We start from the raw sequence: 18157 nt of genomic DNA, 5'->3' as shown, positions 1-18157 counted from the left end.
AAAAGTTGGAAAAAGACCAGGAAGAGCACATAGGTGACTACTGTTATTTATCGTTCAAAGAATAATCTGACAAAACGTGAAAAGGTATAGGATTTAACAGACATCAATTTGCTGGAAAAATACCCCCACTTACCATTCTATCACTCTTAATGTACAAGTTATTCCTTTCTAAAGTGAATGCAACTGAAGTGACAAATCCTGAGAACTTTTCCTTGTCCTCATTGTATACAAGCCTTAAAACATCCCCATAACACAGCAGTTTTTTAATTTTTATTGTTGTTGTTGTTGTTGTTGTTGTTACCAAAGCACCCAGGCCATGTCATAAACCAGGTTCATAACACTGGGCATCTACGCTATGCAGACTAACAAACAGTCCCTGCCTGAAAGGATTGGCAATATAATTAATTAATTTTATGGAATCCTGAGGCCCAGAGAAGCTGTGTGACCTGTCTATAGTCAATGAGAGAGGCTGTGGCAGAAGCCACTGGAGAATTCCAGGATGAAATCTGGCATCACTGGAGTCTGTTGCAAAACTCTAATTAACTTCAGTGAAACCAGGATTCAAAACATATGTTTTTGCTTCATAGCCCTTTGCTCAGATGACTCAACCCTGGCATATCATAAGTTTTCATACTTCTACTCCTTGTTCTTTTGCACAAAACACTCACATTTTTTCTCCAAACTCTGTTTATGAGCTGTTATTTTTCTAAGAGTAGTATTAGGATATAACTAGGTGTAATTCTATTAATGTCTGTCCAAGAGTTCACTAGTAAAAGTAACAAATTTTTCACAAAGAAAGATATGTCCAAAATTTACACTGCAAGGTTTTTTCATGATATGTCCTGCCTTGAAGTGCTATTTTAGTGACTCATTCTCTTCTTCTTTAGTCTGCATTTCCACTGGTGCATTTATTAGGACTTTGCTTTCAGAAGATTTAAGTTTCTTCTTTAAAATAAGGAGAATTAATGCACATGGGATATAGGATACTCCACGTAATATTGCTGGCAGACCCAGGTAGAGCCATCTGGAATAAAAGATGAGCTTCATTAAATATATGCATTCATGAAACAATGGCAAAACTATTCAGTGTACATCCTTTTGTGATAATGGCCTAGCTGCTGTAAAGCTTGTGCCCTGAGTCTCTTGGATCTCATCTAGGATGAATCAGTGCGAGAACAAAGAATATGTCAAAGGCAGCAAAGTGGCTGCCTACACCACTCAACTTCAGGCAACTCATCTGGCCAGCTAAGTTAGCCACCTGGTCCCCTATGGGAAAACAGAGAGAGATGTGAAAAGGGCAGTTCAGAACACCTGAGGAAAACTTACAGGTACTCGTGAGCTAGCATTCTTCTTCCAAAACCAACCTTAACACAGTATTATCAGGAATCAGGCTGAGGCTGTTATTTCAACAACACTTTTCTTCAAAATTCTCATAGTGCTTCTTGAAGGACTACAAAAGGCATGAAGCATAATATTCTGCACCAAATTCCAGCTTGGGTAACCATACCCTCTGTAATTTAATTCAAGCACTACTTCGCTCATTTTCTGTTCAAAGATATCATACGGTCAGCCACTAAATATCTAACATTTTTTCCATGAGGGCTTCCTGCTTTTAATTTTTTTATCAGACCTGTAGTGTGTTAAGGTCTGTTCTCATGGAAGATGTTCATTGCATGTAAATATGGTAACAGGACATTTCTGTTCAAAAGATGTTGCAATGTCTGTGGCAAAGGTTGCACTTGACAAATAAAGCCAATACCAAAGGAAAGGATTGTGTTAAATCTCTAATACAGAAGCTGTTTTTGTACTAGATAAAGATGAAGAGCATACATCTATATCTCTATGCATTTAGTAATATAGTAAGGAGGAGAAATGCATATAAAACAAAAAATATACCTGTAAGTGACAATGTCATACATCCTGCATGCTCCTTCTCCTCCACAACTCATAGTACCCCACTTCAAGCAAGTGGTATCTATCAAAGCTCCAAAATAAATGGGAGATGGAATTCCAGCTAAAAATGACATTAGCAATGCTTTTGTGAATTGCATATTTTTTCTGAGTAACAGATACCCTACAGAACTTGTGTAGTTTCTCACCTACTCTATCTGTCCTGTTCTCTTTCAACATGAACCATGTTTTCTACCTTTCATATGTTCCCTCTTCTTTCTTATTCGCCTACTCTCAACAAAAAAAATCTTTAACAATATACACGTTGCAATATGTTACAATATAAAAAGCATGTATTGTGATTCCTACTCAAAACTCAGCATTTTCTCTTGCCAGTGAGAGTGTGTTGTGTTCAGTGAACACTTGACAAGAGGGAAGGAATACAAGATGGCTTTCAGATGAGCCCCAGATATAATCAGCCTATCCCCCAATATAAATACACACAAACTGAAAGCTGTTCTAATCTGCCATGTTGCCTAGATTTATAAAAAAACAAATTTCCCCTGCTCAAAGGCACTCCATAGAGGAGCCATGTGCCATGCCCATAACCCAGCCCTGACCTATATCTAACTCCAGATAAGCCCTAGAGATGCTTCCAAAGTGCATCAGAGCTTTTCTTACCAAATACTCTTGAAGCTAGTCCATGGATACCCACTCCAAATGATTTTTCTTCAGGTTTTAGAGACCTGTATGACAATTATATTGTACACAGATAAACAGAGGTGACATTAATAAAAAATAGTTATCTGTTTTTTTTCAGTCAAATTCTTCATCACATTATGCTCAAATCATTCCAACTAGAGCACTGGCTGAAAGAGTTCATTATCCTCATTACACGGCTTTGACTGAAGTTCCTTAACAATGACTCTCAGATCACAAAAGGAAAGGCTGTTTTCCCAGTATCATCCACCTGCGCTGAGGCCAGGCCAAAGCAAGAAGATAGTGGTGGCTTAATCAGCATCGTGTTGATGTTATCAATAAGCAGATGGGTATTACGCACCTCTCAGTATCTCAGTGCATTGACTCAGCGGTCTTTTATTAATTCAGGACACAGCTGACAGCCAGAAGCAACATCAGTTTATAAAGCTGACAAAATTTAGCATGACACTAAACCCTAACAATCAGCACAGAAGTGACATAAGATCCTTCAGTTCTTCCTCCCTCCACATAAAGTAACACACTTTTAACTCTTGGAGGTGTTTTACCTCAGAATAAAAAGTCCAATAGGTTTCTTAAGATAAGAACATTTTACTGTACCTTATTAAGACCATGTATCCAGGCATGGCTGATAAGGAAAAAATGAAGCTGCAGACTAATGACAATATTAAAAAATAATGAAGCATCTTGTCACAGTTTTCCTCTCTGTCACACAGGCCCAGAATTGCAGAGACATTTTGAGATAAAAACTCGGAGGCTGCAACGCAGGTGCAGTTTTCAAATACCTGTCAAAAGAGTGTTTTAATCACACAGACCTGACAAAACTCACACACCGAGTGTGAAACTCTCACAATTGGTGCCTTGCTCATTTTCCTGAGTCTGTATGCTGCACTGCAGTCTCTCTCCCCACCTGCCAGGCATAGGTCCACGGATCAGCTGTAGGTGGTGCGTGGGGTCAGAGCAGGAGGGAGCCAGCGTGCTCTTATGTAACTGGGAGTACACTACCTCAAGCAGGCCATGATCAAAAGAGCCCTCTGCAGAAGATATATTTCCCACCACAGCCTAGTAATGTGGTCCTTCCACTGCCATTAAACCTGACCCTTCTTTTCATAACTGAACGTATGGGATCTCACATGCTAGAAGAGAAGAAACCAGAGATATCTGATTTAAGGCCAGGTTATAATATCCTCACTCACATGCTTGCTTCTACTAAATCAATGAGACTATTCACAGAATAAGGGCTAACAAATGTCACCCACAGTGAATAAGGGCATCAGTGTCTGGCCCTTGCTAAATCTAATCTAATCTAATAGTTCTCTAAAATACTTGTACAGCATAAATGATTTCTGAAATCTGTATGATTTGGAACTTTATTGAAGTTATTATTTGCAATTGTTTTCCATCTAATCAGAACTTATAAATAAATTAATTATGAAAAATGTATACTTAATTAGGATAACAAATACTCGATAATACTTAGTTATGGTATTTAAATCTACAGGATGAAAGAGATTATTATATCCATGCTATAGAATTTCATTCTGGCTGAACATGCGCTCAGGTTTCAGACAGACTGACAATACCTTGAGAATAACTTTTCACAGCATTTTTAGTATTTCGACTTCCTTCAATTATTAAAGGAGGCTTCTTCTTTATATTCTTTAAATTAAACTTAATTTAAACTAGTTTTCATATTCAGCTTGGAATTTCTGTTGCCACCCAATGAATTTGTCCAATTCTCTCCTACAAGTCCAATTAAAGGTACAGGTATGGATATTTCTCCCCCTGTTCCTCAAGTACTATATTTCATAGCTACAGCACAAAAAAAAGTGTGCTTTACCACATGTTTTCCAGTTCCCCTTGAGGCTTTACACCCAGCAAGACAAGGTGACACATAAGCGATTCCGTTGTCCCCACAGACGGGGTCCCATACTTTCAGTGTGCAATTACAATTACTGTTGCAGCCAGCAAGTAGAGTATTTTCTGCATATGAAACTTGCTCTATCCTGAAATACATTTAGAAGATGAATAAATATTTCAGTAATGAAATCCCTGATGTAAGCCTTTGAAATGCTTACGGTTCTAATCCAGCTCAAGCGTTGATCCAGGACATAATCATACATGCTTCTATCCAGCAGTCATGCCTGTCTATCTTTCTATAGGGTATTATACTTTAGTATATATTCATAACTAGGTATTCGTACTGTCGCGGTCTGCGGGAGTGACGGGAAAGAATCATATGCATTCACAGAATGCAGGTTCAAATCCATCTTTATTCAGCAATTTGCCTATTTTATAGGTACAGGTATTCGGCGCTCTGGCCCTTGATTGGTGGTTCATACAGATTATGTCACAGGTAGCCAATCATGGCACCGATCACGCACGCAGCAGTCATGCCTTGTACCTTGCTGCTTGTTTAGCAAAGCTGTCTAGCTCTTAACCTTGGTTCCCACTGGCTTCTGCTAGTTTATCTGTACTTTCTCAGGATGTATCATTCCCAGCTGCACCAGTGTCCTTGGTAAAACTACTTTAAAGCACGTAGCAATGGCTACAGCCTGAGGCCTAAGGCTTCAGCAAATTTAGCTACTTATGCTAAGCAAGTTGTGCTAAGCAACTAATCCTAAACAGTGTAGTTCCATACTCTATATCTCATATAGATTGTTGTTCTGAAGGACCGCAAGGGCCCCAACATCGTACCTTACAGCATTTTTCTCATCTAAGGCATATATGTGCTCAGCTGTCAATAAGCATATGTATACCTACATGTGCATTCATATACACACAGCCCCCCTGCTGATCAGGCTTCAAATCAAGAAACTGCAGATAAATTTCCTCTGTTATCTTGATAACAAGCAAATTCCAGTAAACTAGTGCAAGATAAAGAAAGTTTTTGTTCCCCTGTAATTCTGAAAGTGCATTCATATATGCCTACGTTTGATCAACAACTTTTTATTTTTACCTGCAGTTACATGACTTGAATGTATAACTGTATTAGTCAAAGGATCAATACAGACATGCAATTGTACAAGTATTTATATCTTTTTTAATACACTGTATCATTTAAAACAGAAATAACCAAAGCTAGACCTATAGACCTAGTGTCTCACGCAATTAAAAAGTCTAGAAAAGTTAGATTCTCAAGCTGAAATGTACCTAGTTTTGTTTTGCAAAACTGTGGTGTCAGTGGCTGATTTCTGACAAGAAAAATCATTCCAGTGTTGTGCCTTAAAGAACCTACCCTTCGTATGAAACTGTTAGGCCAGCAACTGGTGAAGTGTCACAGATAGTCCAATAGGCAGCAAAGTAGAGAAGGTATTCCAATAAAGATATCCAAAACGCCATGGTTGCAGCCTGAGAGGTATTTGTCTTGAACTTCTTCATGAACAAGCCTCCAAAAAAATATCCAATGCATATAACTGGTAAGTTGTAAACACCTGTTTAAAAGAGTAAAACATGTTAAAATAAATAAGGAGATTGGCAAAGCTACCCATAAAGGAAGAATGTATATGTAATTCAGCAAGGACGCATATAGTGCCTATGGCTGATTAATTTAACTGAAGTTCCCTTGCGCACCCAAAAACCAGCCAAAGTCAATAGCAGTTGTGAACTGCCTGGAGAACTAGTGGCTAGGACTCAAATAATTCATTAGAAAATTGCAAGCTACAACAGCAGTCTAGTTCCAACACAAAAAAGACAGGGTTTCATCACAGTCCCCCTGTCTGAGAGAGCAACTCAAGAGCAGGATGACCTAATGCAGCACATCTTTGCATACACAGAGCATCACAGGAAGAAAGAACAGACATGCAGTTTTGGAATGGGATTACTGAACATACGCTTCACTCTTCTTTTTCACTGTTTGATATTTTAATGAAGCAAAGGTTGACTGAGAGGCATCTAGGAAATAGTTTTACACAAACATCGTATGGCTTGGTTGTCTTTGCTCAAGATGATGTTGGTTCTCTAGCAATCCTTGACTGCATGTGAGCATGGGGAGTGTGAGAAAAGGGGAAAAGCCATTAAATGAGACTTGTCCTCCTCTCAAAGTACTCTGTATTTGAATACTAAAGGCAGTCGGACCAAAAAAGAACCCTGCAGTGCAATGGCAGTGTAACACAGATAAGATGTATGATAACTACATGGCTTTGTATGCAGAGCTTCAAAACGCTGGTGACAGAGAGTATTAGTGGTACTCATAAGTTCTGGGACATTCTTTGTGGTATTGTTTAAAGAAATTGCAGCAGCTACTATGAAAGCTGAGCATTCAATTAAGGAACAGAAGTATGGCTTAATGTACATTAAGATGATTCTTCTACAATAATTTGTCCTGATATAATTAAGCCACAACCCTTAAGTAAGAGAACGCTGAGAATTTAAGAAATGAAAAAGTTGAACCTACTGTTTCAGGATATTTGCTTTGTGCTACAACTACTTGCCATTAGCATAACCTCTTTGACATCAGTAGTGCAAGTGGTGCAAATTATATCAGATGATATAATACATCAACTGAAGCTTCTGGGACAATCTAAAAGATGGGAAATGGACTATTACAAAATTCTGCATAGAAAATCAGGAGGTGTTTAGTAGAAAATACAAAATGATTATTTAGAACTGCTTTGTAGTGTGGAATTGCTTCCATGTAGAAGCATTTGACCCTAGCATGTATATGTGTACATGTATACATGTATACATGCATATATGTGTATGTGTAGAGGGAATTTGCATATAGCCATTACCAGGTGGTAGATCAGAACAAAGCAAAATGTGAATGTACCAATTAAAAAGATGGCGTCTGATGCAGATTTTCCAAACTGCTGTTCCAAGTATTTTGGCATGAAGGATATCATGCCATTGAATGCACTGAACTGTAACACAGTTATGCATATAAATAACATATAAACTGGGTTGCGAAACAGAGCCTTGAGGAACGGGATGAAATCTGGAATGAAAGAATGCAACAAATTAGTGTGATGCTTTATGAAATGAATCATCCATTGCTCAGTATGGCTGAGGAGGAAAAAGGGGAACAGAGATGGTCCTTAACTGGATCAGGCTAATTCTTGTGCTTGGACAGAGACCACAGGTCAAAGACTGTTCACTTAGTCCAGCCTTCCCCAGTGTGTCTCTTCTACATGCAGATAACCACACACACGCACACACACACACACAGAGCAGTGCATGGGGCTGCTTATAAAGCACGGTAAAAATTTCGTCATAAAATTTTCCTGAAGCTTATGAGTTAGGCAGTGACTGAATCTTTCAACTGCAGATTTGCAGCAGCAGCTACTGCCCAGCTATTCCCCCTCCTTTTCCCCTCATCCCGTCCCTGCAGAGCATCTGTCAGAACCCCTTTCCAGCATGTGGCAGGCAAAGGGAGTACAAAGGGGAAAGGATACACACAGACTAGACAGCTGTAACTACCTGTCACAGAGACCTGATCACTAATTTTGGATAACGCTACTGTTAGTGAGGGTGAAAGGGAAAGATAGGGGAGAAGAGGCCTGAAGAGATAAGTGGCTCTGCTTATTCCCACCACATCTCAAAGTCTGGATCCTCCAGCCTTCAGCGAGGTAAACCTCTGAGAAACTAATTTACACATGTCTTTTCTCTGAGTAATGCCTATTAAATCAGGACCTGAACCATAAAAAACCCACAACAATTCCTCTTTGTCTCATGTTCTCTATCAATTAATGTGCTGAGATATTGTCAAGAAACTCTGCAGAAAAACACAAACTTCTGTAGAACAATGACCATGATTCACTGAAAGTGGGCACCAGCAAGCACTGATACCTATCTTTCAGAGGCAGGCAAGTATCTCAGTAGAACAGGATCGGTATATCAGTCTTGCAAAAATGGGTCAAATATCTGAAACATGATGAATAGGCTGTCTTATTTATATATGCCATACAGTTTAGAATCAGAGCTTTTTGCAGAAGAGATTACCATGTTAATTTGAACTATAAATACTTCAAGTTTCAACTTCACATGACAATACATTTTATTTCCAGATATTCAAGTACAGTGGACATTCACATCAGTGCAGGAAGGGAATGATGACAAATACAAATAAGCTCTGAAGTAGACTCTGGAGTGCTAGGGAGCCACAGTCTGAGCTAGGAACCTTACCTCACCAAAGCAATATGTTATTCATGGGCTCATTTGGGGCTACATGACAGCATAGAGAGAAGCTATGTTTATCAAAATGAAGTTACAATACCAGCCAAGATCTGAGTGTTTGCTCAGTATGGTGAATATGCAGGGCTCAGCCTGAAACACCATGGAGGGGTAGCTCATACTTGGAGCTGGGCATCCAGAATCATGAGACCACTCTGAAGGTCATAGCCTTTGATGTATTTTATTCATTTATGTTTCTAACTAGTACAAAAATTAGAAGGAAAAAAATAGCTTTCTACAGGTATATAAATCTGAAAACACACAGATGTGAATGTTGCTGTTGGAAGCATGAACCAATGTAAGTCAAACAGATCCTTCTTCAATGTTCTTCTTCAAGTGTTTGTGAGACACTTAAGCACCTGTCAATTCCCTTTTGTGTCTTTAAGCTGGACTCCAGAAGCGCGTAAGACTTGTGCTAGTTTTCGGCACAGTGGATTTGGGACACGTGTAACTAATATTTTCAATTTGTTCACAGCTCACTGAGGTGTAATATTCTTAATGAGATTTCAATGCATTAAACCTCTGGGAAGAAAAAAAAAGGAAGAAAAGCTCCAGATCGGCATATACCTGAAATGCAGAAGGGGTGGAAAAGGAGTGAATTCTGGACTTGGATGTATGAAACTAGTTTTCTACTTGTGTAAAGGCCATTCTAAATCCCTGTACAAATCCTTCGTACTGCAGAGAGCTGAAAAACAGATGTATGGACTTCATACCTTGGACCCATCTTTACTTACAAAAATACACAGACATGGTTTACATCTTAAGGACAAAATTAAGATGGAAATAAGACACAATATAACTTGCCTTTAGCAATTTCATACATGGTCTGCTTGGCTTCATTTTTATCATTTTCTTGCAATAGTACTAGACTTTTTTTACTGAACTCCTCAGGTTCATTGGTTTCTCCTTCCTTCACAAGGGACTTGGGCAAAAACCAAAAAGGTATTCCTGCGAGAAGATTCAGTGATGCACAAATCAAAATGCCCAGCCACCATGCTCCAACCCAACGGGCATCAGTAACTGTTATAGTTATATCCTCTAAAAAGAAAAAAACACATCTCGTATTAATTCAGAAACATTTTTGGCTGTCATTGTTTGTTTTCCTAGTCATCTCTAACATATGTAGTAGATTAAAAACATTATAAAGGTCTTAAAATGAGGCTGATGAAAGAGAATAAATAGTCTCCAGTCTTCTTTTCTTATGCTGCTAACTTTTCTGGCAAATTTTAGTGCTTTGTATTAAATTAATTCTAATATTTTTTCTATGTTAAGTCAGATGATACAATAATTCATCAAATAATTTATATGCAGATTCATTTGCTGATGTGTGAACTCAGGGCTTTTATTGAACTGAATATTACATACAGATTTTCCATTCTAAAAGAAACACTAGCAAGCTCAGATAAAAGGAATACAACTCATATTAGCTCAGAAACATCTTTTAGTGCTGATAAATACACCACTCATGCCTACTGATTTATATGAAAGTTTTTATATATTCATCCATTACCTGCATTTACTGATCCCACATCAACAAACTGTTCCGCACAGAATGATCCCAACAAGAAACCAAGGAACGGGCCGATCACGGTTGCTGTATGTAGACATCCTGACATATGAAAAGGTGAAAACATACAAAATCAGAGCCTGCACATAATTATTTTCTTGGAAGTATTATAGATGTTTAGAACAACTCTACTAAATAGATAATTGGGCCTAAAACCAGCCTCATTTCAACAAATTAATAACAAATATTTAAATTACAAGCTCTACAGTATTATTATTTAGATAAGGCAGCAAAGTTCTTATCTTATCTTCCTTTATTGGACTAATGGAGTCATAAGAACCTCCCTTTTGCTTTTGCTTATTTGTATGTTTGTTTTAGGGATGGGAGTTAGCACAATAAGATGGAGTACTTATAGATTTACCCAAGTAGAAAGGTGAATTCTCTGCTTTGGCAAAATCCTCCAAATATGAAATGCCTAAAGGCATGATGGGAGTTTCACCCATTCCTCGTACTATGTTTCCAATCATCACAAATATCCACAGCAAGGATCCAGGCTCTTTCTCACAATCTATAAAGAAAATAAGAAGCCAGAATTAATGTTTTAATTTTAACTATTAATTGCTTTCCAGAGGTAAAGATGAAGAATTAACTAACAGCATAAGCTTTGATGGGTAGGTCTGTCCTGTAAAACAGGAAAATAAGTAGTTGTGGTGCTTGAAAGGCTCCAGAACTGGAAAAAGCTGTTGCATTTGCTGGAGCAGAGTTTAAAATCCTTTTCTGCCCACACCACACTTCCCCAAACAGCTGGCAGTGCTGCTCACTTTATAACCTAGACTTTTCTCTTTACACATTCCCACCAGCAGAACTGTTATTTTCATGTTAGTATATAGAGCACAGCTCCCTGAACATCTGTGCGCCTCTTGGCTTGTAGATGAAGGTCCTTCCAACATCCCCTCCTGCTTCAAGACTGATGCTGACCTGCCTCAGAGCCTGGAAGGTCTCCTGGCACTTAATGTGATGCAAGAAAATCCTTAGAATGATAATCACAATTTACATTTGCTAACTGATAATGAGAGCTAGTTAAAACTGCCATTTTTATCTCACACCAATATTATGCCATGCATTTCCATTTCAAGTCAAACAGAAATGTTGAATCATCTACAGTTTTCACCTAGAAAAGAGCTCCTTTTACAAGATTTTCCTGTTAGCTGGCAACATGTCCCTGCACTTATCAATTTGTTATGGCAAAGCTGCTGTGATCCTTTGTGGGACTTGTTTTGGATACTGAAATGAAACATTTTATTTTGATTTTCTTAATAGAAAATTTTGTTAGAATTGAACATTTTTAATGGGAAAAGTTTACTTTAAGAAAAAAATGCTTTTCAGAAATAATTTATTTCATTTCAGATTTTTCTACAATGTCTCAAAGAAAAGGTTTTCAACTTTCGAGACATCAGGTTATTAAGTTTATGATCACTCTTTAATTGAAAACATTACTGTTCAGAGACCAAGCTCAGGTCTACTGCATCAATGTCAGATCCCTGCCAGCAAACACAGGTGAAACAATCCAAATGCAGATGTGATCAAATTTAAAGGAGTTTTCACATCACAGAGGAGATGGGCTCATAAGTGTGATAAAATTGTCACAGTTCTGCTTGTCTGTAAGCTAACAGGGAAACAGTTAACTTGCCCAAGTAAAGGCATGGGAATGAGGACCTCTGGGTTCTATCTCCTACATGGCCATTGAATGGCTGTCTAATTTAAGGAAATTTGCTCTACCTATCTGTAACTTTTTGTTACGGATAAGTGAAGAAAAACAATATCTGAAGTCTTCAAAGGAAAGCTTAATAAGTGCTCTTAAGCCTATGTTCTTCCTAACTGTTCCTTCTGAAGTTGGAAAAATTAACTCCTAAAGTGATATGCAGTCTTGGAAAGCTTGGAAACCATGTTCTTTATTAAATGGAGACACAGAAAACTACAGTATAATGACATTTGGGTTTTATGTCACAGAGTACATACAATGATATTAAAGCAGTGTGATTCAGCTTTAGCACACATTTATGGAACATCATCACAGAATATAACAAATAATTGTGGGATTCATCTCACCTAACGTATGCCATCCACCGATCATCTAAGTTTCCAACAATCAATAGGCACATCCAGGAGGTAATCTGCCCTATCCTACAGCAAAGAGCATGAACATCCCTGCAGCAAGGGACACACTCTGAAAGTACTCTGTAGTCTCCTTCCACTATCTATCAAGGGACCCCATAGAGTTCAGTCTAAATGCCTCTCTTTGAGGTGGATAAAGGCCAGGGAGATTAATCCCATCCTCAGAGTGAGAACTTTATGTGCTATTATTTAATCATTGTCTCTCACTCTTTTGACTTCAAAATAGTTACTTTATATGCATATGTGTCTGATAATGGATATGCATATTGCAGTTTGCCAGATAAGTTTTTTCTCTAAAAGAAAGCAGGGGCTACTTTTTTGCTCTGCCTCAATTTCTCATTCTTTTCTTTCATGTGCGATACAACAAAAAGGAATCTTGATGCCCTTTACCCATCTTCCAAATCATAGTTTCCCATTTCCTCACAGTACTATGGTATTTCAAGTCAAAAAGACAAAGATTTCTGAAAACAGCATGGTTTTTGATTTTCCCAAACAACGTGGAATGACAGGGATGTTAACTCAAGTTGTTAGGACACTGTAAAAACTGCATGAAAAGGACTTACAGCTTTGGAGTAACACACTAAAAAAACCAAGCAAATCTAAGAAATTGCCTGACCTCTAGTTTTCAAGCCTGGAAAAAGTACTAGTCCAAAGTAGAGCCCTGAAAAAAGTACTAATCAAAAAAACCTTGTTTACTTAAACACTATAAAACAATTGAGCAGAAAGTAATAGTAGATATCAGAATAGCCATACCTGTTAATGGTTTCTCTGTAGGTGAAGAGAAAGAGCTTTGATTAACAAAGCACAGAGGCATGACTGAAGAATTCTCAAATGGTGAAATGCTGCTTTCAATATGATATCTGTTTGAATCAAAATACAGCATTTACAAATTAAGAAGAAATATATTAGAACCACCTCATAAATCTCTCCTTCAGTAATGAAGCTATTTAGAAGGGGATTACGTAGGTACAGCAAAAAGTCAACTGAGCCTTAGTAACAAAGTGAGGTAGGACCAAAAGAACTATAGGAAGGAATGAAGCCAGTGTTTTATCCAGACTGGTATCTTGTCTCTAACATAACCTTGTAACAGATGCTTCAGGAGAAGATGATGAAACACCCTAAAGAAGACCCCATATTATCTTCTCTCCTATTTTTTCACGCACTTTAATCCAATTTACACCCTGAGCAGAGGGTGCCACCAAGCCTGTCAGAGACATACCACATTGGGCATAACAAGATTAAAATCCCAAAGCATCTTCTTTCCTCGAAAAGCATCTCACTGATTAAGATGCTGACAAGCCTAAATGCTTATTTTGTTAACCCAAGCAAAAATAATGAAAAAGTGGATAAAGAATCATATCTAAAGGCATTGTCAGAACAATGATCAGATACAATTTCTAATCCAAGCTCCAAACCAAAGACATCTGAAAAATCATCTTGTATTGCGCATTCAAGCAGCTAAGAGCTAACTGTATAATGCAACAGTAGCATATAGGCCACTGTTTCTTCAGAGAGTCCATGTGAGAGGTAGCATGGAGAGGAAGGGGTAGAGGACAGGGAAAGAGAGGGCTTACTGACTTTTGAAGTCCTCTCAGAAACAAAATGAAAGAAGCCTCTCTAAAATTATCATTCCATACCCAATGCTTTTCTCAATAAGCAATCTGACTTCAGCAGGAGTTCTCGATTAAGGCAGGTAAAGAGTCACAGAAGCTATTGTGAGTTAAGCAAAACACTCACCGTCCCATTAGGAAATGTGGAAGTGATATCAAAAGACAGCCAAATGACAGAATTGTACAGCCCAAAGCAATTATTCTTGGTCTGTGAAGCTTTGCTCCAAAGTAACTCACAAATGCTATCAGCAGCAAGTTGCCTGCAAAAAGAATGTTTCATATTTACAAACTAAGGCATCCTTATATCTTTTAAGGTCCAACACAATTTTGAGTATACCTTGTTAGCTCAACATCTGTTACTTCTCTGGTCTTGTGAGTACTTTAGCTATACAGGGAACCGGCTAAAGGTGCAATGATTCTTTCCTGTTTGTACTGTCTGTTTTTCTGTAAGAGTTACACTAGTCAGGAATTAACATAGGAACAGAAGCTAAAATAGAACAGATATCATGGTGAAAGAGGAGATTTTTGACTGCACCTATATACAGAAGAAATTTCACACTACTTTACATGCAGACTAGACAGAATAATACCTCTTTTAGGAAATTATTCTCCTGGGATACTCTATTTTGCAACATGTGGGAAAATAGAGAAGTATATATCCAAGTGTTTCGGTATTGAAAAGAATAAAAGTGAGATGGCATACAGAGAAAAGAGGAATAATAAATCAATATTAATTTCAAAAATCATTTAAGAGGATTTTTTAAAAAAGATTTTTGTCCTTAGTGCCATTTAAAAGTACAAATGGGCTTAAAAACTTGAATCTGTTCTCCTCTACTTTCACTTCAAAATCAGCTGATTTGCTATACTCCTCATTTATTGCTGATGCAGCTAAGAATCAAACCTCATGTTATGAATCAGGTCCCATAACAATAACAATTGTTAGTACACTTACTAATTTTGTCGTATTTTTGTCAAAAGAACAAAACTGTGTCTCTGACTGGTGAGCATCATGCTTTGAATGAAGTTTACATCTTTTCTTGTATATAATTGCTAGACAGACTGCATTGAATAAGTGGCTTGAATTACACTAAAAGATGTACACTTGTACAATTCCAGTAAATTCATTATGCCTGGCACATACACTGATTCTTAATCATTTATATCTTAATGTGATTGTTCACAGTTATTTTACATCCTTGGAGATAGGAATGCCGCAACTTGCTCTTTTAAAAAAGTTCATATGAAAGGAAAATTTATTTAAGATAATAACATTTCTACATACCACCTCGCAAATCTTGACAATTTCATATTTTCTAAAATTACCAGACTTTTCAAAAGCATGAATATATTCTGGTTATTCATTCTCTCATGACTTTGAATGGCCTTATCAGACCGCTTTGCAGGCAGCAGCATGGAGTGGTGAACAGTCTTTTCTCTTTGCTCATGTAGATAGAGGAGACCAGGAAAAGGTATGAATGGAGCCTTGACTCCTCTCCCTGCCAGTACATATAAGCCTGTGTAGACCTTTTCCTCCATTGAGCCAGAGGTAACAGAGGATCCAGACTGTGGCCTTCAGGGTATAAAATGCATCCTCTGATGATCTCTACCCAGATATTTTTTGAAGCTATTAAGCCTTTTTGTTGGCTTTGGTGGCAATGTCAAAACCTGAGCCTGTCATTTGGCAGTAAAGGTCACTGATGGGAGAGCTGGGGGTCACTCTCAGTGGAACTAGAAGGTTTCTTATAGCTATACAAGTATGAAAACTTGGAACACTGTTGGATTTGAGTGAGGAGACAATCTACTCCAACCAACTTTGAGGTCACTGATGAAAAGAACTGCAAAAATGATAAATATGACCTTAAATTTAATACAAGCTATCCTAAGATAGTGCTTAAATTAGCTGAACCAGCTTCTAATCCTGAACTTCCTTTTTTGAGTAAGTTTTCCCATTGCTGTCCAAGACACTAAATACGTAAGTACCAGTTCAGAGGGCAGGACAGTGTTGCTCACTATTCTGTCTCATACAGCAAGTGACAGATTACTGTGGATAGGAGAGTCACTAACACATGCTTAACCAACATATTATTTTTTGAAGGAATAAAAAATATTAAAATGAGTGATTACCAATTTCAAAACTTCCATTAATGATCCCCACTAAAGAAGCCGGAATATTAAACTGCTTCTCTATCTGTGTGTACATGCTGTTCATGTAAGCACCAGACATCGTTTTACCAACATATGCAAATGATAGCACCAGCAGAAATATCTGGGAAAGAAAAAGGAGAGCATATAAAAAATTCAACATTTGATATTTAGGAATATTTCCAGGCTATTTTATTGATCAAAAATGTGCTTCCAAGTAAAACAAGGGAACAGTCCTGACATACTGATATGCATGTAAATACAAGCTCAAATCCCATCTGCTGTCCTTGTCCACGGAGCTATGGCTTCAGTGAACGAAAAAAAGAAGCGAGATTTTGTTCTTCGCCCGATCCCAGTCACCAAGACTATCTTCAGAAACCTCAACCCCCAGTTCCCCAGCCAAGACACAAGCACAGCACACTCTCTCCCACCGTGTGCCTGCTGCAAGATTGCCATCTGCAGGACTGCGTAACATCTGCAGGCAGAGGAAAAAAGAAAGACAGTGCACAAAGTGCAAGAAAGATCAGATCTTTGCACCTTTTGCTCATCTGAGTGATAAATTACGTGCAGGAGTAAGATGGTTGTCTTTGATAGAATTACTTGTTTGAGTAGCTGCTCTCCCTTCTCAGTAGAGGTCATGAGCCCAGAATGAGTCCTTTCAAACAGGAGTAGTAGTAAATAGCAGGTACTTTTTACAATAAACTTTTGATTGATATTAATAAAATAAATATGAATATATGCATTTGTATTCAAATTCTTTTCATTTTAGGACACTTACTAAATAGTATTCACGAGAGAAAAGAAATAGTATTTTTAAACACATCTGCTGCAAATCCTAAAAAGCATGAGTAACATATTAGGGTTTTGAATTACTATGAAAAACAAAGTATTATATAATTTTTATACAGTTTCTTGACAACTTGAGTAGTTTGGGTTCGTCAGTAGCCAGTTTTTAGTGCCATGTGTCATGCCAGAATTGGTAAGGCTCATTTCACAAGTTAAAGAAGGAATGATAACTATATCAGACTAGGGGGATTACACAAGTTTGGAGATGGAGTTTCAAAAGAGCAATCAAGCATACCTACTAACACCTCACAGAGCATAAAGTTCAGGGACAGAGAAAACAGCACACGTTTGCTTACAAACCTGCTTGACCTCAATGATTAAGGCATTAAGGATACAAAAAACACCCCAGAGATTGTTCATTCACTTACTTTAGATTTTAACTTTGACTACAAGTTGAAGACTTTGACTACAGTGCAAGCAATTATAATTGTGCATTCATATAAAATTGCTAAAACATTTCTGTACCTTAAGCTTGGAAATGCAGCAGAATTTCTCCCTTGCACGTGGTTTCTCAGCTTCTTTCATGTTGCTTTGTTGAAGTGACTCCAATGTCTGTTTCTGAATCTTTCTAATGATCCCATTACAGTGTTTAAAAAGATGAAAGAAAAAAAGGAACATGTTTGTTCCATGTTTGGAAAAAATCAGATTCCTTCTGAGACCAGATATTTGAGCATCTTCCCCAAATAACTGCAAACTGAATTCCAACAAATGTACAAGCCAAAATAATATTTTCTAATCAAGAACATTTGACATGCAAGTGTCAACAGTGTAACAGCTAGCTATTTTTCATCAGATACTGAATGCTGTCAACAGGCACTCACTGCCCTGGCAGGATCCAGCTGCCAGTAGTGAGGAACTCAGTCTATAGCAGGGTGAGACCTGAAGGAAGTGGGAAGTGTGTAAAGAGCACTGAGACAGATGCATCAGCCTGGATAAAAATGGGAATAAAAACATTCATGCTCAGGTCACAACCCAACCAGTAAGTAATGAATGAAGAAAAGAGATGTTGTGTAGGCAAGCTAGTTTGTAACTGTCTGTAGTACAGCTTTTCAGTCTTCTTCACTAGCATTTGATACTAACCATTGGGGGAGACAGGACT

At 37.8% G+C, this 18157-nt stretch overlaps 1 protein-coding gene across 1 annotated transcript; it reads right to left on the bottom strand.

The window, feature by feature from the left end:
- Positions 1-855: 855 nt before the first annotated feature.
- On the bottom strand, positions 856-17619 carry LOC106488438 (solute carrier organic anion transporter family member 1A2). Its single transcript, XM_013947326.2, has 14 exons — positions 17524-17619; positions 16195-16336; positions 14198-14330; positions 13214-13320; positions 10707-10853; positions 10289-10387; positions 9583-9816; positions 7379-7543; positions 5846-6041; positions 4448-4613; positions 3208-3392; positions 2572-2636; positions 1897-2014; positions 856-1024 (listed from the first exon to the last, which is right to left on the bottom strand). Exons 1-14 carry the CDS (start codon positions 17581-17583, stop codon positions 856-858), a joined length of 1986 nt encoding a protein of 661 aa, XP_013802780.1. The 5' UTR covers positions 17584-17619.
- Positions 17620-18157: the final 538 nt, after the last annotated feature.

This window comes from Apteryx mantelli, chromosome 1, assembly GCF_036417845.1.
Source record: "Apteryx mantelli isolate bAptMan1 chromosome 1, bAptMan1.hap1, whole genome shotgun sequence".
Taxonomy (NCBI): Eukaryota; Metazoa; Chordata; class Aves; order Apterygiformes; family Apterygidae; genus Apteryx; species Apteryx mantelli.
The sequence above is the reverse complement of the archived record's forward strand: the minus strand, read 5'-3'. Positions and strand labels throughout refer to the sequence as shown.

Excerpts from the sequence above, each read along its gene's own strand:
- LOC106488438 (XM_013947326.2), bottom strand. The coding sequence starts at position 17,583 with ATGAAAGAAGCTGAGAAACCACGTGCAAGGGAGAAATTCTGCTGCATT. Across the intron at positions 10,854-13,213 it reads TACAGAGAAACCATTAACAG|ATTGTGAGAAAGAGCCTGGA; the intron begins GTATGGCTATTC and ends TTTTCTTTATAG. Across the intron at positions 9,817-10,288 it reads TGTGGGATCAGTAAATGCAG|AGGATATAACTATAACAGTT; the intron begins GTAATGGATGAA and ends TTTTCTTTTTAG.